The sequence below is a fragment of the Hyaena hyaena genome, unplaced genomic scaffold (genome assembly GCF_003009895.1).
Source record: "Hyaena hyaena isolate Hyena2069 unplaced genomic scaffold, ASM300989v1 scaffold_398, whole genome shotgun sequence".
Classification (NCBI taxonomy): Eukaryota; Metazoa; Chordata; class Mammalia; order Carnivora; family Hyaenidae; genus Hyaena; species Hyaena hyaena.
Genome location: NW_024081032.1, coordinates 708157 through 731513, shown reverse-complemented (window position 1 = coordinate 731513; position 23357 = coordinate 708157). Strand labels below are relative to the sequence as shown.

The 23357-nt window shown below is 43.5% G+C and overlaps 1 protein-coding gene across 3 annotated transcripts in view; it reads right to left on the bottom strand.

The window, feature by feature from the left end:
- Positions 1-7136: 7136 nt before the first annotated feature.
- The window catches only part of DCLK1 (doublecortin like kinase 1), a 349290-nt gene continuing 333069 nt past the window's right edge, over positions 7137-23357 (bottom strand). For 2 of the 3 annotated variants that reach the window (XM_039251867.1, XM_039251869.1), the window contains one exon: positions 12628-12764. In XM_039251867.1, coding sequence (XP_039107798.1) covers positions 12707-12764 — 58 coding nt within the window. In that variant the 3' untranslated portion in view covers positions 12628-12706. Of the gene's footprint in view, positions 12765-23357 lie in introns of all 3 variants that reach the window. The other variant, XM_039251868.1, reaches the window with a different exon arrangement.

Genomic DNA, 23357 nt, shown 5'->3' with positions numbered 1-23357 from the left:
ATGCTCCACAATCACTTCAACTTATACTCAAGACCAAACTCACCCTTGCTTCTCTTCTCTCCTATATTAGTCATTCCACAGTCACCACTTCACCCAAGTGAAATAGATTATGCTGATTCATTTGTTTTCTTACACGTGTCTTTAGTGCATTTCCTCCTCTCCATTCTTATGGCCACTGCCCACTTTAGGACTTCACAGCCTCTTCCTAAAACATTCTAAGAGTCGCCAAATTGGTTTTCCAGTTGCTAGTCATGCCCCCTTTCACACAATTCCCCCACACTGTTGACAGTCATCTTTTAAAAGCATAAATCTCAAAATGTCATGCCCAACCTCAAACCCTTTCATGCCTCTTCATTATTTAGTAAGTCATACAAGGTCCCTGTGATGTCCTCATCAGCCACTTCCCTGCCATGCAAGACGCTGGACTTGGTATTATAAGCAGACACATCACACTGTTAGACCCCTGAGCCTGGGCAAAGATGTGTGTTTCCAGATGGTGTCAGAACTCTGATGATTCTCTCACTTGTGTCCTCGTCGACCTACTGTGTTAGCTTAGAATCCTGAGAGAACGTTTATGGAAAGCTGTGGATGCCTGTGAAGAGACCTCTGCTCAGGTAACTTCTGGCAGGAAGGTCATGTTGGACTAAATTCTCTATGATTCATGAACTTTAGAATTCTCTTTCTTGGAAGCCCTAGTTTATACTTGGCTTTTAGGTGTGGCTGAAACCAAATGGAGGCATACAAGTTTTCTGGGGAGAAGGGGGATGTCGAGCTCTTATCTGCAGAAGTTTTTCATCTGCTGTACAAAATGCGTCCCTCTTTATACTTACAAATGTGGCCCTTTCCCTTCTGTGACCCCATCACCAGACAAGGGGCAGGGTGGACTCCCTCTGCTCTGCCGAGACACTGTGAGCTCTCCCAGAAGGCACCCCAGTGTCAGCCAAACCAACAGGAAGAAAGAAAGTCAATATCAAGGGCAACTGGCAGATTGTTAAAGCTGGGCCTCACGTGGAAGGAAGATAATGGTCTGGTGATTTCACATGTAAACATTTTTAAGATGCCAATAGCCAGCAGGCAGCCTTTCACATCAGATGTCTGTGAAGAGCATCAGCACTGGGGGAAGGAGGGAGACAGGAAACTCTTGCCCTGGACTGAAAATATAGTAACTCGTATTAGAGAAAGGAGCGGCTCATTTTCCAAGTGCCAGATTGTGCCTTTCTGATTTACGGCAGGACTTCTGAGGCTGACTGCTCAAATCTAAAGTTACTGCAGCTGCCTCCATGCTTGTGGCAAATGATGAAGCGGAAGACCGGATAGGAGAGTAAATAGAGCTCTAGGAGGCCGGCTCTGGCCAGGAGCTGAGTCCCATGTTACAGCAGATATTGAGACTGACACTGTGAGAGTGAGGATAATCTTTATGGGGGGTAATAAGATGGCAAACATTTAGATCGTTAAGCTGCCTCCTGCAGGAAGCTTGCTGCGCTGTATGATGCGGACTCGTGTTTTATGAATTACCATGCTTCCTACATGCACACATACTACATACATATATACACTCCGCACATGCACGCACACACAGATACACACATACCACATACACATGCACATGTGCACATATATGGACCACATACACGCACACACACACCACACGTATACATACACCATACACACATGCACACATAGAGACACACTATACACACATGCACATGAACACATATATACCACATGCACCACATACATACACATGCATATGCATATATATGTATACCACATACATATGCACTCGTATACATACCAAACGCATGCACACATACCTACAGATACACCACACACACATATACATACCATCTACCCCAAACACGTACACACATACATGCATGCAGGCATGCATAGCACACACATATGTATGCATACACATACTCCCCCACACATATATCACATGCACACACATAGTACATATATATCGCATGCATATATACACACATCACACACATACACACACACACCCCCCAGCACCTCACACACACATGCGCATACTTGCAGGATAACTAGTTAATAACAGCACTGGGAACTCTAGCAATGGCTCCCGTGCCTCTGGGGCGGTGGGCTGGGGAAGTGAGCTTGCTAACTCACAGCAGCGCGGAAGTGGTGGAGGTGCGGGTGTGAGCTCCAAAGCTAAATATCGATGCAACAGACTGTGGAATGGAAAAGCTCCACCTCTATGTCACAGGGTCCCTGGCTCACACAGAGATCATGATGAGTTGCCGTAGTTGGGACATTACTCAGGACAGATTCATGCCCTGCAGGGCAGGAAACAGCAAACAGCTTACCCACCAACTGTGCTTTTGACTACCTTGAAATGGTATTTGTTTCTCTAATAGGGGCACACAGCCTCTCTTGCGAAAGCTAACCTTCTTGGAAATGACCCCCAAGTCTCCAGACTGTAAGAGGCATGGTGGAGGCCAAGGCCAGAGTTGCCCAGAGGCCAGTCTGGATTTAAGACCACATTAAGTCGAAGTGAAACCTCGTGCATTATGGTGGGGGAGCCACATGGATTTCCGCAGCACATGGGGCCCTGGGGAGGAGAGCAGGTTGAAGCCTGGGACTGAGCAGGTGGAAGCCAGGGTAATATCAGGGTTTAGGTGCTGTTTGTGCTACAACATGGTCCAGTGGGGCTGGGCGTGGGGAGGGGGCAGCAGCCGGTGGTAGGAGGCCTGACTTGGCCCCGTGAAACTCTGGCCTTCCTCTTACCCACGAGAGCAAGCCCTGCTGACAGGCTGGGGCTAAAGCTGAGTAGGATAACACTGGGTGTGACTAACAAGAGTGACCCCTTAGGCCCAAGGGCATCCTTGGCTCCTGCCAGCACCATCGCTGCGCGTTGGGCTTTGGTTAAGAGAGAGTCTCAGAGGCTCTGCTCAGCTGATACTCAAGAGATACAAGGCTCAGCAGCAAACATCCTTCTGGCAGCTTGGTCCCCCGGGCCATGGGTCTTCACTTTCCCCACTTTTATGAATGCAACTCTGGGCATTCTAGAGACTCAGGTTGCCTAGGTAATATCTGCCTCCTTCCTTTTCTCCACCTTGGTGTGTTCTCATCAGATATTTTGATGCAACCATGTAGAGAGAAGAAGGTTCTGGTGTGAGAGGGCCCTGAGAAGCAGCAATAGTAAAGCAGACATAACCTGTCTATATTTTTGCAGAAAAGCACACCCACGTGTGGGCGATTCAGGAGAACCCACAAAACCCACGTCACGGCAAGACCTTGAGCAAATCAGAGGATGCAAGTGTGCGGATGAGACTCCCTTCCCAACCCAAGCAGGACACTTTCAGTTTTCCAAGTTAACAGACCCGTGTAAACCGTTACCTTCCTCTACAAGGGAAGTAGAAGCAATAGAAGCTGTTGGTGAAGCAAAAATGGTTTGCTCGGCAGGAGACCAGAGGATTTGGAAAATGTCAAAAACATGGAGCATCCGCAATGGGGAGAACAGTGAGGACCATGTCAAGAGAGGAAATTGAAAAATGTCTGGGCTGTTTTGGGCCTTGATTTACCTGTTGAAAAAGAAAAGGTATTTCACATTCTGAACAATGTGCCAGCAATGACAAGTTCACTGTCTAGAAAAATCCAGGAAATTAATAGGTAATTCTGATGGAATAACGAAGCCTCTCTCGGGTGAAACATTAATTATCACCCTGCTGTAGGGAAAGGTGACAATGTGGATTTGTCCAGGAAGAAGGAGTGAGAGTGCTCTTTTCAGGGTCAGTGAATTTCTCTTCTCTTTTCTTTCTTCCTTTTTTTTTTTTTTTTCCAGAAATGAGCAACATACGAGAGAATGGTTCTTTTCCCTGTGAACAGTGGGCTGATATGTTCTGTGAGGTGGAGATTCTACCCCTTACAGGAAAGGATTGACATACGACCAGCTCTTCTGTTGGCAAAGGGAGGGTGCCCTCTGCTATTGCTGAGCAGGGATGATTAGGGTCCATATTATTTGTGAAAGTCTTTAATGCTCCCTCCAGAGCCATCTTCTCTGTTCTACTTTGTCCTTAGCTAATTCCTGGGGACGGCATCTGGAGCTATTTCATTTTTAAGTGTACCTGCCACACACACAACGAGGGAATGTGTCAGTCCCCATTCCATGTCCTCTGGAATGACAGCTGAAGGTCCATGAGACCCAGATCCCTGGGCTGTACCCTGTCTTGCTGGGCAGACTCCTGGCCTCCATATTACAATTCTGAGCTCCTCTGTGTTCTCTATATATGTTCTCATGGCTTGGAATATCTTCCTCCTCTCTTTGCTGATTCCTACTTACGCTTCAGGCCCTCACTCGAGGGCACCTTCTTCAGGAAGCCTCCTCTGAATCTTCCAATCACAGGTGAACTGTAAAGTGCTCCCAGAGTGTCTCATGCTTTTCTCTGTCCCAGCCCTGACCGTTCTGGATGATACCTCTCCACTTACTTGTTTCCTACACAGGACTGGAGCACGGCAGAGACTTGGGTGTTTTACCTTGTGACCCAAGATCACGCAGGGCCACAAACTGATAGGAACTTGCTGGAGATGGGAGGAGATGGCTTGCCCTGGATGGCAGATGGGGGAGGGGGTCCCTCAGGACGAAATTTCCATGAGTAGTGTCGGTTTAAGGAATGTTCTTCCAGGTGGTGGAAAATGGGCCCTCCAGGGGGATCTTGAAAGTCAATGGACAGCAAAAGATGGGAATAAGAACATTCCAGGGAAACACCCCACCTCCTGCTTCCTGAAGAAATGCAGGGATGGTGCCACTGATGAGATCTTACTTTCATTCACCCTATCATGGGGGACCATTCACTTGACCGAAGAATGGGGAAGAGACAAAGGCCGTGTTGCGTGTTCTAAGATTCCCACAGAGCATCTCCTGAGACTGGTTTTGAGAAGCACACTGTGAGACATTAATATTTTTCTTTCTCTTGAAACTCTCCAAATGATACACTGGGTCATAAAACCGAGGCGCCTGTGTTCTCAGCGGCCCTCCTTCCCTCCCTCGTTCCCTCTCTTATCTTTCCTTCCCTTGCTTTATTCCCCTCCTGCTAGGGGTTTTCTCGGGGTGACACATGAATCGTTGTAATAGAACGGGCCACAAATGTGTTTGCATGTGACTGATGGGTGGCTTGCGACAGCCACAGTCCCCACATGCTGAGAGGGCCAGTCGCGGGCTGGTAGGGATGCCGTGTCCCTGACACACTGGTGTTCCACCATCTGTGAGCGATAAATCAGTCTCCCCCTTCCATGGACATCCAAAGGAGAAGGTTTCTCACTCGATCTGAGAATTGTGAACAGGACTTGGGACGTGCTTGCCTTAGTCCCCCCATACGTGTCGCTCACGGTAGGTACTTGACAGTGCTTGTTGAATAAATGGACACGGCTCGGTATCAGTCTACGACAGGGTTTAAAATCGCAGCTAATTACAGATGGCGAGAGGACTCTGGGAGGTCTTCTACCTCAGAGGCCAGGAGCAAAGCCAAGAGTGTGCCGCAGGGTGTGTGCACCAGCAAACAGGCAGATGGTAAACATACATCTTCAAGTGAGAAAATCCAAGTTGCCATAAACACAAGGTCTCACTGCATGTGGGTGTGTCTGTCTGTGTCGTGTGGACTCTGGACCAGGGGTCCCGGAATAAATGGCAAACCTTCCAGCCTTAGAGATATTCTCTCACCTTTAAAGTCTTCTGATCGGTGGTAAAAATCAAAACGGACAACAGAGACTCCCGTTTCTTTCCTAAGCCCAAACCAAGTGCCTTCCGTGTCGCTGGCACTTACTCAAGAAACATTTGAATGAATGATTTGGATGTGCAGGCAAGCTGGCAGGGACATCTGTCAGTGCTGATGGCCAGCGTGCATTTGGCTGGTCCAGCTGGCTGGGCGGGGTTCCTGGTCTTCCCCCAGAACTCCTTTCTAAGATACAGCAAAGCCTTTCTTCTGTTGAAGGAGGTGTTACCAGAACTGTCCCAGGATGTCCCAGGATGCTTCTTTCCCTGTTTCTTCTTACCCATTTACCTCCATTGGCGTTACTTCCTTATCTGTACAGAACCTCTGCCTTCCCAGCCACCAAACCTTCCAGAGTCAGGGGAGGCCTTTCTTTCCCAATTTCCTCCTCTGTCAGTTTTACCATCTTCAATGCCGGAGTGGCTGGTGTTTGCGGTTTCTGCATCAGGGCCCATTTTTCTGATAGCAGGGTTTTGTTTTGTTTTTGTTTTGTTTTTGTGGGGCATCCAGCCTCATAAAACAAGGTAATGGTCCTTAGGAAGCAATCACTTTTGCTGTTGTTCTACAGCAGTTGCCCAAAAGCCCAGAAAGGACCCAGTGATTTCACTGCAGAGGAGCAAATGGGAAAAATAGTAGCCACCTTAGCAGCCCATAGGCGGCAGGGAAGGTGGCTGCTAATTTTAAAAGTGCTGGGAGATGTCTCCGGTGCCTTCACAGGACAGCAGGGAACCTGCAGGCACTTTTGCTGGCCGACTTCTCCATCTCCTAGCATTGAAAACCTAACATGGGAAAGAACTTTATTCCATTGCACAGTTTTGCAATTTTCTCTAAGGTCAATATTGCACATGGAATGCCTAATGGGAAATTGCTATAAAAATGGCAGCTAATTACAGGTTAGCGGATAAAACAACACTCTTCTCTGGAGAGCTTGTGCACATAGGTTGAAGGATAAAATCGGGCTGAATGGTATTTGATTTCTTTGTGTTTACCCAAGTCACTGGCCCAGGCAGGAAGGTAATATATGAAAAGGGACATTTTTGAAATAGTTGTTTTTGAATTATGCCCATGAAATACACACTCTGCTGTGGGGGACATGTGGGAAAGCTACACTCTGACCGCATGACTAATTTTTAAAGCCTTGCATAGAGAGAATTCCCCCCAAGAACACAGCTGGGTTATTCCTTCGTGGACTGAATGTGTCAATTATGAATTGAACTAAAATGAAATTTTACTCCATTACGGCAGAGGGAACCGAGGAGTGGACGCTGCAGCTAGGGCGTTACATAGTAGTTCATACACCAAGTACTATTATTTTATTAACTTTAAGAACATGTTTTACATAAAAACAGGCAACATCAAAAAAGCTCAGTTGATAAATAAACATAATATATCACAGATGATTTCATTCCACATTAACCTACATTTATTAGCTTAAACTGAGAGATTAGGGGAAAAATTGGATCTCATTCCAGCTTTAATCATGGATACAAATCGTTGGAAAGTTATTTCATTAAGATTCTGAAAATCAAAGATTAACCTATGCCGTCTGATCCATGCAGCAATTGATAAATTCAGTATTTTCAAAGGAAACATTGAATTTTTTTCTTGCACCAAATTGAAACCTTTCAGAAACTTGTTTAAACACGTCCAGTACCTGGCTCACCTTTTTAGTATGCATGAGCAAAATACTATTTAATTTCACACTCAACTAATCCTTTAATAATTTTCTTTCAGCCAGAATGAAAAAGGCTATTATTAATTTCCTAATAAAATTAAAAAAATAGTTATTGAGGATATGACTCTAACCTTGGACCAGTTTCAATTTCTTTTTATTTTTTTCTGAGCATACATCAAAGATTAATGTCAATGGCAAGTGAGAAATTGTCCCTAGAGAACTATTCAAGGTCTTTTTCTTACCACATTCGATTGGACTGGAATGAATTGACATTATAGCATCTTTATCATCACTTTTAAAATCCTACTTTCTCTTAATACTGACAGTGAAGGCTTTTAGAACTATTATTTACTTTAAATTGATAAAGTATATCACAGACGAAAATATACAATTTTACATTAAAGCAACATTAAGGGTCTCGATTCAGCTGACCAAAAGACAATGTTGAGGAAATTTACAGGTACGGTTTAATTACAGAGCTCGCTCTTCCTTTAGGGAAAAAGGAAACTAGGTTTCTCGCTTGTCTCCGAGGGCGAGATGTTGCAAACCTCATGATCAAAACACCTGCCAGTTAGAAGCTCGATCACTGAAAAATGATCACTGCAGCTCCAGTGCCGAAGCCTATCAGACAACAAAAAACCAAAGGGGAAGAACCCCTCCCCCCCACTCTAACCCAAGGTATTCTAAGCCTCTACACGGAATTTCCTGTTTCCCACCAGTTTACGACCCTTAATGTTACTGGGTGGATGGTTGCATATTTGAGATGATTAAAAAATAAAAGACTGGCTTAAAAGCACCTCCTCCTCAAGTATGTAATTACATACAAATTAAAGATTCCTTCTGACAGTCCTAGGAACCCCATTTGTTACTGTTTTATGTATAAGCACCATTGAGCCAATTTTAAAGCACATTTGCAGTAATCAAATGTTTAGTGTCTTCAAGTTTTGTTGATTTATTTACCTTTAAACAACAACAAAAAAAGTGTAAAGTGTGTTAATTTATGCTCTTACCATATCTGAACTGACAAAATGTTAATTTTGGAAGTGCTTTTAATCACTGTTGTCCCCAACAGACAAGAATGGCTTCATGATGATTAAATAAAGAAACCCATATCTCCAACAGACGCATATATCCGACCCTCTATCACTCCATGCAAAGTAAGGGTCGGTCTGAGAGTATTTTCCCTAAACTCCTAACGGAAATGGCAGACAACACGCAGGAAAGGCTAACCTTTGAACCGACCAGCTTCAAGTTTTTAGAGCTCTTTGGACCAAAATTTTAAAAAAATCATGTAGCAGTTTAAAAAACAACAACAATGATTTACAAATTATAGAAAAGATACGTCATCTACAGTGTATACCAGGTGACTCATTGATTTTTTTTTAACCCACATCCAAATGAATCATTACATTAAAACTACCATCTTGGATCTTGGTGCTTTCATAAATTCTGAACTTACAGTGAGGATGGGGACACAGCCCAATTTTTTTTGTTGTTGTTCTTGCCCTTTTCTAGGGAGAATTAGGCAGAAAAGAGTAGGGAGTGAAACCTTCATTCTTTGGTGCAGGCCCTATAGAGCAGACTTCAGCCTGGGGCCCCTTTTTATGGTCAAATTAAAAACCTTTGAAAACAGAAGTTTATCATGGATATGCTGACAGATCCTTACCCTGAGAAGGGCTAGCAGCAACACAGTAATATTAGGAAAGCTGTCCCTCAAGCACCATAGCACTTCAGCGCGGGGTACAGAGTTGTCTAATGGGCGCCGTTGGTCAGCAAACGACCGTGATTTAATGTGCGTGAGCCTTGGTCACACAGTGGCTCCGTGACCCTCTACGCTAAACCAATTTTTCTTCTCTTTTCTTTTTTTTCCAACTGAAAAATGCCTCAAAGGGTGAGGGATTCCAATTTTAGCCTTCATTCGTGGATATATTGCTTTCTTTCAACAATATCTGACGGGCCTGTTAACCACCACCCATGGGGGTGCTGGGCATTGCGAGAAGGTCTCACTGAATACAAAACACCAAGTGTTTTCAGCAGTTTATTTGTATTTTTTTCTCTGCTTATTTGAATATGCACCACGTGTAAGTTAGATTAGGGCTACGGTAGAAACATTTTCAATGACTGAAATCTTACTTTTCCTGCTAATGATGTGGAGCAAACCACACATTCATTGATTATGACGAAGGAAATGACTTCTGCTACAATGTCGAGAAAAAAATGTGTTCATCAATAGGAACAGTTCTCATCTACAGAGATGATTTACACGATGCAAGTCATGAAGGAGTTCTTCTTTAATTAGTCTACTACCAAACTGAAAAGATGGATCTAAAAATTCCCTTGAAGATACCATTTGGTTGGTCATGTATCAATAAAGGAAAGACAGTCCCCATCAGCAGGCCACCACCATAAGAGCTATATTAAATACTTAGGAAAAAAAATATATGGAAACACTGAGGGAATGATTTAAGTTGATAATTACAGAGATACACTGCCATAATGGTACATATTTATTCTATGATAAAGTAAAATAAAAAATAAGATCAATTTGGTTATAGAAATTCCTTAAAGAACACCACCACTTAATTATTTCAAACTTGAACTATCCCAAGAATGTTGTGAAAAAAATTAGAAAGCACTGGCTAAAAGCAAAGCAGTCTGGATACACCAATGTAATCAGCATGCCTTGTGCTTGTCTGTTAACCCTCTGAGTACATCTCTGACATTCAGAATCTCAATAGCTTAATGCTAAAGATTGCATTCCATCTGATTACTCAATATTTCTACTTGACAGGTCACATTCCACTCTTTATTCAGCCTAAATCACTCAAATTCTACAGCGATGCACTGGGACCCCCATGTTAAATGGGCCCTGCATTCCTCCACGCTGCCCGTCTGCAGCGTGCCAGGAGACACTCCACAGCTTTGCAGAGCCCACAGTCCACCTAGACTTGGATGGAAAAAGGCCTGAGCCTTGCACTGTCGCTCTGTACATAGATGCTGTAGCAATATATGCAACGCCCATGGGAAAAACAGTAATTCTGAGAAAGAAACGAAAGTGACAGTGTATTGCAGGTAGGTCTCTGCCCATAGGATTCTTCATATTCACACATTTAAAGTTGAGGCCAACTTATATAGCTACTCCTTAGTCTCAGAATAGTGCTTTGCTTTATAGGTCTAGAGAGAGCAGCAGTTTCTGACCAGTTCAAGGTATTTTACTAATATGGAGTCTATCTATACACCAACACCCTTCCTGGCATTTGGTCCTCCCCTCCCCCATCCCAAACCCAACTGATTTGTGCTACTCTGTGATATGTACACTATCATTCCAGAACTCTCTAAATGGGGGGTGGGGTGGGGATTCTCAATAAATAATCTACTGTTTACATGTCAGGACAACGCAGACCAAATTGATAAACCAAAATGTGGAAGAGCAAAATATTAGGGACATTCCGTTGCAAAAGCTATGACATGTTGTGATTTTAAAATACATATCAATACAGACCATACTTTATGGGTTGAAGAGTGAAAAGCAGCAATTGAAGACCAATGTGTATTTGAAAATAAGGAACTGACTATACAAATTTCAAGACGTTCAGATACTGAAGTATATTCAAAACAGAGACAATAAGTGCTGTTCAGCCCTCCAGGTGCAAATTTCATGACACTCTCACTGGTTGTCTCCTGGACCACACTGCTGAGCAAACCTTAGCGGGACATTTGAGTTGGACCCCTGCCTCCAAGACACCATGGCTAGCGTCTTCTCTAAGCACTGCAGTGACACACCGGAAGTCACAGTCCCCGTTCCTAAATGGGACACATTCCAGAAGAAACTCACGGGGGAAACAGGGCTGGGTTGTGAGAAAGGTTTGGTAACAGGAGTGAAAACACAGGTCTCAGACAGGACTTGGCTCAAAGGGAGAAAAACAATATGTCTCTCTGGACAGCTAAAGACCGTGGTATTAAAACATCACCTTGGGGAACAGCAGTTTCATTCTTAGGGGTATCTTCTAGGTCTTCTATCCTGTTCTTCCTGGGAGACTGTACATAGGTAACCTAAAGGTGCACATGGAATTCTCTTACCAACGGTTTGTTTTCTTAAAGCCCATTTTTAGAACATTCTGGATTGTGCTTTCCCTTGTGCTTTCTCCCTGGCTACCTTGCAAAGCACTTGCTTCTAGTCCCCTGGGCCCCCGGACTCCTGTGTATGGATTTCATACTCTACATTGATTTCACACTGAAGACTGCAGTGCATGAAAAGCAGGTGAGAAAAAGAACAGGATCTTGTTTCTTCTTTCTGGTTGAAATCCCAGCCCTATAGAGCACCTGGCAATTTATTGCTCTTTCCCACCAGTTGTTTTTATTCCTGTAGATGTCTCGTCCTGAGCAGGCAGACCCTCATTCACCAAGCACAAGACGAGATGTGGTGATCTCCGAGGGTCTGCGCTGGCACTAGCAGCAGCTGATGTGGAAGCAGCATTTCTGGGACATCATCAGCCCATCTTCATATGGAGACAATTTGGGGGAAGGGGGTGCCATCTATTTCCTGGGTCCGGCTGTTTTGCCTCAGACCCAGCTGCCTCCACTTGGGATGCAGGGCTCGCGGGAGCTGACAGTCCTACCTCGAATGAAAAAGTCCCTTTCGTAATGGGATTGTGAAAGAGAGATCTTATGTACTAAGTTATAAGCCTGCTATATTCTAAACCCACAAAAAAATGACAAGCAAGATATCGTTCTAGATGTCCTTCTCGTCTGGACATCTCAGCGTCTAATAACATCCCTTGATCTGCAGCAAAATCAAGAAACGTGTGTACACATCCAGAGGCCTGAAAAATTCCCCGGGGGCTCTCCATAAAATCCTATGCACTCAGAGGGTTAACATATGCTATATTACATACTGCAGATCCTAGTTTGACTGATGAACACATTCATTGCTTCTATGTTTAAAAAAGTTGCAAATTAGCCTTAACCCTTTGAGGACCCTGTTAGCAGCAAGTTGCCATCTTCGCAAACAACATATGGGCATCTCATTCAGCAAAGAGAAATCGCTCCAAAGATACCAGAAAACACACTTTCTGTTCTGCCATTCAAGCATTGAGTGCTAGATAGATCAGATGAAACCATTTTACATAAATTTGGAAAAAAGTCTCAGAGTCTCAAAGGGCTAAGCTAGGACTTCGAGTAAAAGGGTCTTATTAAAAGGGCGAGTTTGGGGAGCGAACAGTCTCAGATGAGCTTGGGGAGTAGTCTTCCGATTCCGAGTTGAGTTCAGGCGGAGCTGGCTGGGCCTTGTACCGGCTCCTCACATCCTGGTTGCGTCTTCGTCGGAAAACCTGCCCCTCCTTATCAAGAGCGGTGGTCTAGCAGGGGCATAAAATGAGAAAGAGGACAATTAGGCTGAAGGAAGTGGTGAAAGAGACACTTTCTGGAACTTTCTGAGGTCAGAATAATATGCTGGCCAACTTAACTGTCCATCGTGGCTCGCTTGGGTTGACAACAGCCACCACAGTAGGGGGAACTCTCTGCTCCCCCCCCCACCCCCCCAATGCAGCTCCTTAGAGCACCTGGTCATGACGGCAGGAGGCACAGGCAGGATGGATGATGTCGTGGGTTCAACCTCGTCCCCAGCCTTCCCCTAGCTCCACATCTACTCCCCTTGGCAGCTCCCAGGCAGGCTAGAGAGCCCCCCGGCCCATGTGTCTGACAAGTGAGGGCACCAGGCGTGCCTCATTCATCAACATTCCGCTCAGGGCGGCTGTATAATAAAGATGAAAGGTGATGAAGTTGTCAGACATGGAAACAGAGCCACGAGCTCATCCTGTTATTTTAGCACCTCCTCATTCTAAATTATCTTATTATCTGTTGATGAGGGAGTGTGGCTGAGTCTCTGGGAAGGACTGGTTTAATTTTAATGAAACCGATGCCTGAAATTGAAAACTGCTTTGAATGCAATTAAACCAAATGGAAACCCTCCCATGGATTTAAACTTTACAAAGTTCATTTTCATCTGTGGGATGTGGTAATTTATGAAACAGAGATTCAATTTTGTAGGTATTCCAACTCTGGGCCTCTATGCCTCATTTTCCCGATGAAACCTCAGATGATCTCCAGGATGTGCTACCCAGCCGCAGCTCTGGAAGTTATCATGACATCAGAGTTGGGAACGGCATGACTTCATTACAGATTTAAAGGGTGTGTGGAGGAGCGGGGTCATTACAGAGAAACCTTACACAGAGAGCAGAAGAGTAGGTACAAAGCCTGAAGAAAAATATAGACGACATATAAAAGTCGAAGGCGTCCTGGTTTGAAAGTCTCTCTTTAAAAGGATGTAGCCTGGAGGTTATTCTGCTTTTAAGAGATTACTTTTCCTCTGTAGGGATATATACCACCATTTTTTCCTCTTGAAAATTTACTGTTAGCTTCTTCAAAGCACACAGATAAATTTATAGCCAGCCTGGTTCTGAGAACAAAGTGAAAACTAAGCCCCTCATACAATTGCAGTACAGCATTAGAGCAATCTTAGATCTAAAATAGGGCAATCAAAGTTCCAAAATGAAGTAATAAAGAGCAAAAGAGTGCTAGTGTGTAGGAACCAGTATAGTAAATGGCTTTGTTAGGCCGAACTGCTCTGCTTTAAAAACTATCCACACACTGGAGAGCAGTGTTACAAACCAATGAGGAAGATAAACCTGAATAATTCACTCCTCATTTCACTAGACTGTTAACACAATGATTCAATAACTGGTTTGTTGAAACGTCTACCTTTGATTCCTCTACTTGTAGAATTTTTAAGGACACGTGGTTCTTGGTCTTCAACCCACTGATTTTATGATAGTTTCAGCATCATAAACTCAAATTCCTAACTTTATTTAAAACATGGTAAAGCTATGACACATGGTATTTTGCTTTCAAAGCAAACTGAAAATGTTCTGTTTGTGTAGAGTTGAATGTTTGTAAAAAAAATAGACTTCTATTTAGTCTGACTTACATAAAAACCATTCTGTAGTTAATCCAAGAGTAATATAAACTCTCCTCTTGCTTATAAAAAATATTTCTATTTCTACCTTCTTGAGAAAGAAAAAGTCATTGGCATCAGACTACATACTGCCTGGTGGACTGAGACTTTCGAGTCTTTGAGTCCTGCTCTATCTATTACTGGCTGTGTGAACTATTTACTCCGTTCCCAGGTAAGTAAGGAACAGTAATAATCCCTCCCTGCTCGCCCAGAACTACTCTAGGTAAGATGTGCAAATGCTTTTTAATTGGCTGAGATGCTCCGGAACGAAGGTGGTTTTTTTCCCCTTTGCAGTTTTAAAGTTAAGTAACTGCAGGTCAGAGGAACACATTCAAAACCAAGCTCCCATCAGAGCTTATCTCAGGGCACTCTCCCTTCTTCTTTTCATTGGCACCTTCTCCATATTTATTCCATCTCCCGATCATCTACTCAATGACTCCAAGTCCCGCTCTCAGCTGCAGTCACTGAAATGGGCCATTTCTCCATAAACCCTGCAAGTCAGTTTATGCAGAGGCTGGTGGCACTCAATGTTGGCCCGTGCTTGGATGAGCCCATTGCCCTTATTTTCACTTGTGTTTCTCCAGGTCCTTATAAGGGCAACCATATTCTCTCTCTTACGCATCCTTCTGCCTGGAGAACCCTTGCCTTGGCCCCTTGAAAACAAGTCAGTTCTTTCCACTCCTGCCACCTTCTTTCGCCCTAGTAGATGAACCCTGGTGCTCAAAAGCTCCCATGCTTTTTAGTTGTGCCACTAACCAGGAGCTTCAGAGAGGTTCTTTCTGGAAATCTATCATATCATGATCCTGTTTCATGGAATAAGGGTGTGATGGTTGCTTCTGTTGGATTCATAGACTCTTAGAATTGAAAGAGAATTTATAAAGCAGTCGTTGTCCAATGTTTTGCCTTTATAAGCAGGGAAACTGAAGCCCAGGCACGTGGAGATGCCTGAATCGCATTGCTAACTAGGAACAGAACTCAGTTCTCCTCCAGCAGAAGGCCAAGAAATCTCTTCCCATTTACTCTGAAGTCTGTTGAAACAGAATAAAATGGAGCTACCACGTGCCAGTAGCTCACTCTTTCTTTGTTTCCCACCAGAATGAGCTAGGGAGGAGGCACTGACCACAAGCAGCATCAAAGGGCTAAAAACCAGGGCTTTCCCACGCTGATTAGCCTGGGAGAAGCCCTCTCTTTCAGGGACAGCAAGCCTGTGTCCGCTGTGTGTACAATCCCATTCTGGGCCTGTAAACCCCTAGAGGCTTGTATCTGATGAGAGAAAGGCAGTGTCCTCCCCACCCATGCCCTTTACACAACGAATGATCGGGGTTCCCAAACAACTTGCTCTCAAAGATGCTCCAGAGGAGGTCACTGTCTGTAGGCCTCTCTTCCCTGGCTTCCTGCTCGCTCTGCTTCCAGCTCCATGACTGTGGTTTATTTTAACATCCTCCTTCTCCGTGTTCCACGAAGCCTGGTATTGCTAGCGCGGTGCACTCTGCCTCATTCACAATTGCCTCTAACTCACTGTCTTCCCTGCCACACTGTAGACTCTTTGGAGGGCAAGATCAAGTCTTGGGCATCCTCTCTGTGTTCTCCACAGTTCACAGCACACAGTGGATACTCTGCAAACATTGCAGCTTTTGAAATATGGGAAAGTGCAACAGAGGTCACATTATTTCCCTCCTAAGCACCCAGCCGCTAGTCCATCCTGCACATAGCTGACAGGTCAATTATCCCCAGGTCCGATTTATTTGTAATTCCTCATAAAGCCCAACTCCTTGTCCTAACATTCACAGTGTGTTTATAGGAAAAACTTCCAGTGTCTCGTTCTTGTAATTACTCAAAATGACCTGCAGACTTACTGTTCTCCATTGGCGGACATTTGATTTTCTTGCACAGCTTCCATTTACTCTATTTACAGATAATCATGCCTCAGTCTCCCGTTTGACATGCCCTGTTCTTATACTGTGTGGTTCCAGTGAAGATGATCATAGTCCCATCTTTGAGAGTAGGGCAAGGATGGGCTTGTGACTCAGGAGCAAGCATGAGCTTCCCACATTGCCCAATATCCACAATTCATTCAGCATGGGTACCCAATCCAGTTAACGGGACACAAGGAGATTTTCACTGGAAATTCACATTTATAATGAATCCCAATTGTGGAATGAGGGTGGGCTTCCTAGTACCATGTGAAGGTCCAGTCTAAAGGCAACACAGGGAGGCATGATGGAGGGATGCAAAGACACTAAGCCATGACTGAGTGCTGAATCCATCCATCACTGAAGCCAGACCCAACCTTGGAACCTTTCAGATTAGATGAAATAATAAATTTCCTTTTTGCTTAAGCCAGTTTGGTTTGGGTGTTAGTCACCTGCAGTCAAAGAAGTCCTAAGTGACGTGTCTCTGAGTATGCTTCAATCATTCTTGCCCTATAGCTTGTCTCAAGGTGCTCCCCTATCTGAAAGTACTTCTCCTCCTTCCTGTCCACTCAAATTTATCTGTGTTCTGAGATTTCCTCAAACTCAAATCTCGATGGTAGAATCTGAAACTTCCTTGCATTTTCCAGAATGCCTGGCAGACGTATTAGAGACATATTAAATATTTCTCAATTAATATGGGATTAAACTATTTTAGATGATTATGTACTTTCTGAATAACAAAAGATGGAACCCAAAGCAACTCTATAATACAAACAAGTAAGAACTTAAAAGTATCACAAGTTAATATTTAAGGATATGACATATGTGATCAAATGGTTAAGTCACATAAAGTTAATATTCTCTTATACTCTTATAATCATCTACTCAACAAGCACTGTCCTCTATCATAGCCTTAGAATTTTAATTGTGGCTATAAAATGAACTTGCCTCTAAAGTATATATAGTCTGGGGTGCCTGGGTGGCACAATCAGTTAAGTGTTTGACTTTTGAATTCAGCCCAGGTCATGATCTCATGGTTCGTGAGATGGGTTCATGAGATTGAGTCCAGTATCAGGCTCAGCGAAGAGCTTGCTTGGGGAACTCCCTCTCTCCCTCTCTCTGTCCCTCCTCTACTCACTCTCTCTCACTCAAAATAAATAAACAAACTTAATGTACAGCTCAAATTTTACACTGTACATATTTGAATTCTGTAGCCTCCATTTGTAGTTCAAAACAAATGAAATCAGCAAGATAACAGAACAATGTGCTATTCCATAATTTTAAAAAGGTATTGCTACAAAATATATTTACAATCCAACTGATAGTTTCTCTCTCCCCCAAAAGCATTCAAAATATCATTTCTTCCTCTGAAGTGCTGCATCACAAATTTAAATTCTGGGCCCGTTTAACCATTGCTGAAAGGCTGCTTTCCTCTTTATCAATTACTAAAATTCCCAAGATCAAGCAAATAGGGTCACTCCTATATGCCTATCTTTACAAGGGAAGTTTGTCCTTAGGTATATATAGCCTTGACATTCCGGTAAAACTTAAGACTTCCTAACAGATTTATTATTCTATTAATTATTTTGCTCACAGTTTGTAGGTTTGTTAGAGCCGACACGAACGGGCTTGCAGTAGAATTCCCAAGTGTCTCCTCAGTAAGTTATCACTTTGTTAAGAACTCATAAGAGAATCTGAAGCCTGCATTATCACATTTTGGTGCTAATTACCACAGGTTAGAGGTGAGCCAGAAATCTCTTGAGATTCTGGGCTGACCAGTAGTAACCAAATATGAAGCTCTAATCTAGTTACGTAAAATATGTACCAAATAACAACCGCTATCCCATGTACTGAGTTACAGTTAAATAATAGCATACTGGGGGATACTAGTAAAGAGTACAAATAGATGACCAAGTAAAATGATAAGGAGAAACTAATATAAACCTGTTTTACACAGAAGAAACACTACCTCAGACTGTAAGTTCTTGGTTACCATGGTGTCCTTAGGAGCTGCTGGATCAAGTGTGAAAACTAAGAAATGGTAAAATTATGCCGACTACCCTAGCAATTCAGGTGGCTACACACACAGTAGTTGGAAATCTTAGAGAAATTAACATCCATCAGATTTTGGTGCCTGGTGCAAGACCAACCGTGCACGAATAAAAGACAGCGCTCACCTAATACTGAGGGAATATCTTCCAACAATAGATAGACCTAATGAATTCGGTCACTGGCCTCTTCTGTTACAATGGAACAATACTATCCTCCTCATAGCGCTTGGTTATTTTAAATCTTTATTTTTGACGTTACGTTTGGAAATCAGCATAAAAACAGAGGACATATCCATCTAGCATGTCTATGCAACGTTGCAGGGAAAATACAGCGTGGAGGAGGAAGGTCAGCAATGAATCAAGAATATGAACTAGAACATTAGCTTCGTTTTTGCCAGTCTGCATCGCCCGCACCTCTGTAATGTTTGTCTTTTCTGGTGGCTTTAGCTTAATCCCCTTGGAAGCAGCAATTGGGGTAAGTCAGGAGGGCTAGCTTTTTGTCCTAGCTCAGCCAATTATGTGTCCTTGGACATGTTTCTGAGGCCCAATTTCTCAGTCCATAGATGGAAGGGGAGGTACAGTGCATGATCCCGAGGGAAACTTTCACCTATGAAATACTATGAATATGCTTAATACCACCATCAATCTACTCTAATGGGTTATATTTTTCTCTTAGCAAACAATAGGCTTTGCAGTCTATGGATCAAAGATAATTCTGTTCTGCATTATGGGCAGGACTTGCAAGAGATGCACCTCATTTAAGTTGTGAGGCAATGTTTTGTGTCATGGCAGTAATTATTGGATTTAAGTAACTGCATTTTTCAGAGGCAAACGTTGACTGCTTTTCCGTTTTTGCTTTTCTTAATTTATTGCTAGCCATCACAAGGAGGCTTCATTTCATTAATAAAAGAACATTATTGTGCATTTTGCCTTTTAGCCCATCCATTATTCATACTACCAAGGAGACTAAACTGAGGATGCAGCTGTTGGGGCATTAATCTCAGGAACCCTTCCCCTTGCTCGCCCTCACTCTGCAGGGACTGAGTTACGATTTGCTTGCCACTTTGGAAATGTTTGGCTTGCTAGTAAAACTAAACTGGCAAATCGATTGAGATACTCACCTTCCTCGTCTCATTTACTGTCATGCTTATTACGATTCTGTTTTGTTTCGCTTTAATATCCATGGGGGGTCTTGCCAGACATTGCCCATATCTGGACGTAACATAGTACTTCCCTGACGTGAAGACTATTAAAATAGCAGAAGGCTGCCTCATGCAATGAAACCTAGCAGTCTACTAAGCTACTTCGTAGGTGTGACTCTTAAATGTTATTTCCTTCTTGCCCCAGGCAGAGCTGCTCCACCACTTTTTTTAAACACAGGCGCCTCCTATGATCTCTTCTTAATGGAATCCCAAATTGTCCTTGCTCTTTAGAATGGGTTTCTGATGGCCTCTCACCAGAGGGTTAAAATTATAGCCACTTGCTGAGCTCAGGCTTCTAGAGGACAAAATTCATGGGCTCCGCCTGCCTTACAGACCCTGATTTTCTCATAATAGAAGCTAAACTGAGCTGCCATCTTTTTTTCCTTTCATCATACTAGTGAACCAAAGAACAACCACAGCCAAACTTAACCTTAAGAAAATCTATGGAAATGTAGAATTTACTAAGCAGGTAAGTTAGGGGGAACTCTTTTCACTACAAGACAGCTTTTTAGCTTTACTCAAGACTTACTCTCGGGTTGCTATAAATGGAATGCTGTCTTACAGCAACTGATAAGTAACTGGAGTGTCCAAGCTGTATATACTCCAAATCCTTCAAAAACATGTTTATACTCAAAATTAAGTTTTCTCTATATTAATGATAACTCTATTATACAGTTCAATCATTAATCACTGATTTAACAAACATTAATTGAGGGCCTAATAGGTGCCAGACATGCCAGTAGGTGGTAGAGATACATTTTTTAACAACCCCACCAGATGGTATCTTTTAATTAGAAACATTTTTCCCCTAGAATAGGAGTGAAACAATCTTTTATGGAAAAGCCAAAGAAAGAGTTAATATTTCAGACTCTGCAGGCCATCCAATTCTTTGACCCAACTACTCGACTCTACCACTGTATGGCAAACACAGCCATAGGCAATTTATAAATGAATGTATAAGACTTTCTTCCAATAAGACTTTCTTTACAAAAACAGGCAGTGGGCTAGACTTGGCCCACTGGCTGAAGTCTGCCAATCTCTGGCTTAGAAGGTAACATTTAAAACTTATACTTCATGAGGAATTTTGGCAATAGACTACTTTAAGTACTACTTAATGCCACAAACGCTCATGAATAATGTAAGTTACTCCGCAGTTTATCCCAATCAGAGCATAAAAAATTGCTTCTGGTTCTACTTTAATAACAAATGCCTTGATCTGCAGTGAGATTGGTTTCTCAGGCAGATCTGTTTGTTGTGTCGAGTGGAAGATTTTCTCCTGGAAGTGAGGGGGACCCTATGATGAAGAAATCTTTTCTGAGTTCTCCTTTGGGCGGGAGTCTGTGAAGGCACGTTAGCATAGGTAACTTATTCAATCTTGGCCACAGATTTGGGAGGTTGGTAATACTCTTCACGTGTTTATAGATAGGGAAATTGAAAATCAGAGGAAAACATGTAATGTGCCTAACTAAGGTCGCACTGCGGGAAGTAAAATGGGCTGGATCCCAAACCAGGCCTTCCCAACAGCAAAGTCATAAACTCGCCACACGTTGTGCTGCCAATCTTTAACCAAGTTCATTTCATCTTAATTTTCAGCGCTTTTTGGTTTCTCAAAGTGTCATCTGGCTCACGTGTATTTGAGAATTATCTGGCTTCAGCAGATGGACATTTACACTCCTTCTTAACAGAACAGTATGTCAATACTTATGGATTAAGTTCTTCATGACTATTCTTTCTACATACTTACACCTAATAAAATCTATATCATATCAGCAAACATCACTGCGGAACATCTGGAGTCAAAAGATGGCAGGAATAAATACGTAGGAGAGTGTAGTATTTTTTTTTTAACTCAAAAAGAGGAAAAGAGATTCTGAAGCAGGGTCAAAAATAAATATGATATTTTCGATCAATACTGAATGACGGAGGCTGTCAGGAGAAGTTTAAAATCTCACTTGACCTTATACCCAATCAGTAAGTCTTGGAATGCCATGGCAACTTCTCATTTCAATACTAAGTACTTTCATATTTTTAAAAGACAGATAGATATTGTGGCCATCCTCTCTTAAGGGGCCTCTGAAAATAAAAAGACAAAATCTCAAACAGTGAGCACCCCGTTGGACTTGGTGAAATAACACTTACGTCTCACTCTTCCCCTGTTTCAATACCATTCATGAGCCTACGGTACTGCCCATCTTTTGAGCCTCTTGGCTTCACTTTTTAACATCAAGGTTTAACATCAAGGTTTAACATCAAGGTTGCAAATCCAAACCTCTTACTTCCCTGATCCCTTCCTCTGCAGTCACAGCTTGGGTGGTTTTGACGTTTGAATCTATGCCTCTTCTGTGTGTTAAACCCTCGGTTACAGAGAGATTCTCGGGACTGGTGCAGAATAGGGTGGTTAATCCCTTGCTGGACAGAGGCACCTGCTCCCCTTCGGCCAGTGCTCGGGGAGCGCTTTCTCCACTGCGAAGGAGCAAGGCCAGAAGGCAACTCGCAGCGCAACAACCTGCAATGCATGGAACTTGCTGTGGGCATTTGGCTGCTGGCAGAGGCTGGCGCGGGAGCCCTTCTGACACCACACTGGGGTTCCTCCCTGGCTTTCATGGGAACTCTTCTTTCAAACCTACACCAAGCAAGATGCATTTAACTGACCCCATTCCTTTTAACAGCCGAGCATGACAGCATTAAATAGCCTTGCAAAGACTGCACGCGGCTGCCACCGCTCTGCCTCATTACTCACTGTTTTAGGATGGTGCTTGAATCCAGTATGCACATTTGAGTCACGTCATGCCTGGGAACTCAACCACCCTTTTGTCCTAGCTCACCTCTGCCTTTTATCTCTTTTAGCATTTTTAGCTTATGTCTTGTTTGGATATTTGTTTTGTTTAATCGGGTTACCAGCGTTCTGCCTGTTGCCTTGTTCTGCGTGCGGAAGATGCAGGATTCTTCTCCATGTGCTGTTGGCCATAGCACCTGCCACAGCGACAGCTTCACTTGAGAGAGTCACAGGATGTGTGTGACCACATCCCCCTTGGATAAGGACGCATTTTCAGGAGGGGAAGATGTAATGAGACGTAAGTGTTTTCCAGTGGCTTGCCGTAAGGTCACGAGAGAGTGGAAGGGCCCAGACGGCTCATTCCTCGGGGAGTGTCCCCTCTGGACTCAAGGCGACAGGACCAAGGACGCCTGGAAAAGCGAGCCTAGCAGGACACGGCTCTCCCGGTTAAGGCTTGGAAGTAGCTAGCTCTCCGTTAGGAGGCAAGAGAATGAAGGAGAGAAAGAGGAACCGGACCCCCACCATTTCCCTACCGTCACCAAAAAGCCTATTACGAGGGATGTGACAATTCTGGGCACCCCAAAGAGATGCTTTTTCCAGCCTATGCCCTGATGTGAGCTGCTTGACAAAAAGCAACCCCAACTCCCAAGTGTTCTGCTCGGAGAAGTGAAAACAGCCACGAGCACTTGTAAACACAGCAATTGGGAGCGGGGATGTTTGCCTGTAATGATTGTTTATGTTGGAAGTTGGCTGCCACCGTGGTTAGACAAATGCTCCCACTTCTGTGGAGATAAAAGGCAAGCATTTGCAATCAGTGAGGAGAGTGTGTTCGTTCTGAGGCTAAATGGCATTATAAAACTTCCTAATTAAGCATATATGCCGATGAGTTTTTAGCCTCGTTTCTCCAATTTGACTTTACATACTGGGTGTGCTGTTTACTCCAGCATTAACTCTAAACATTGTTGTTACTGCCTCCAGCTGGAAAACAGAGCGGTT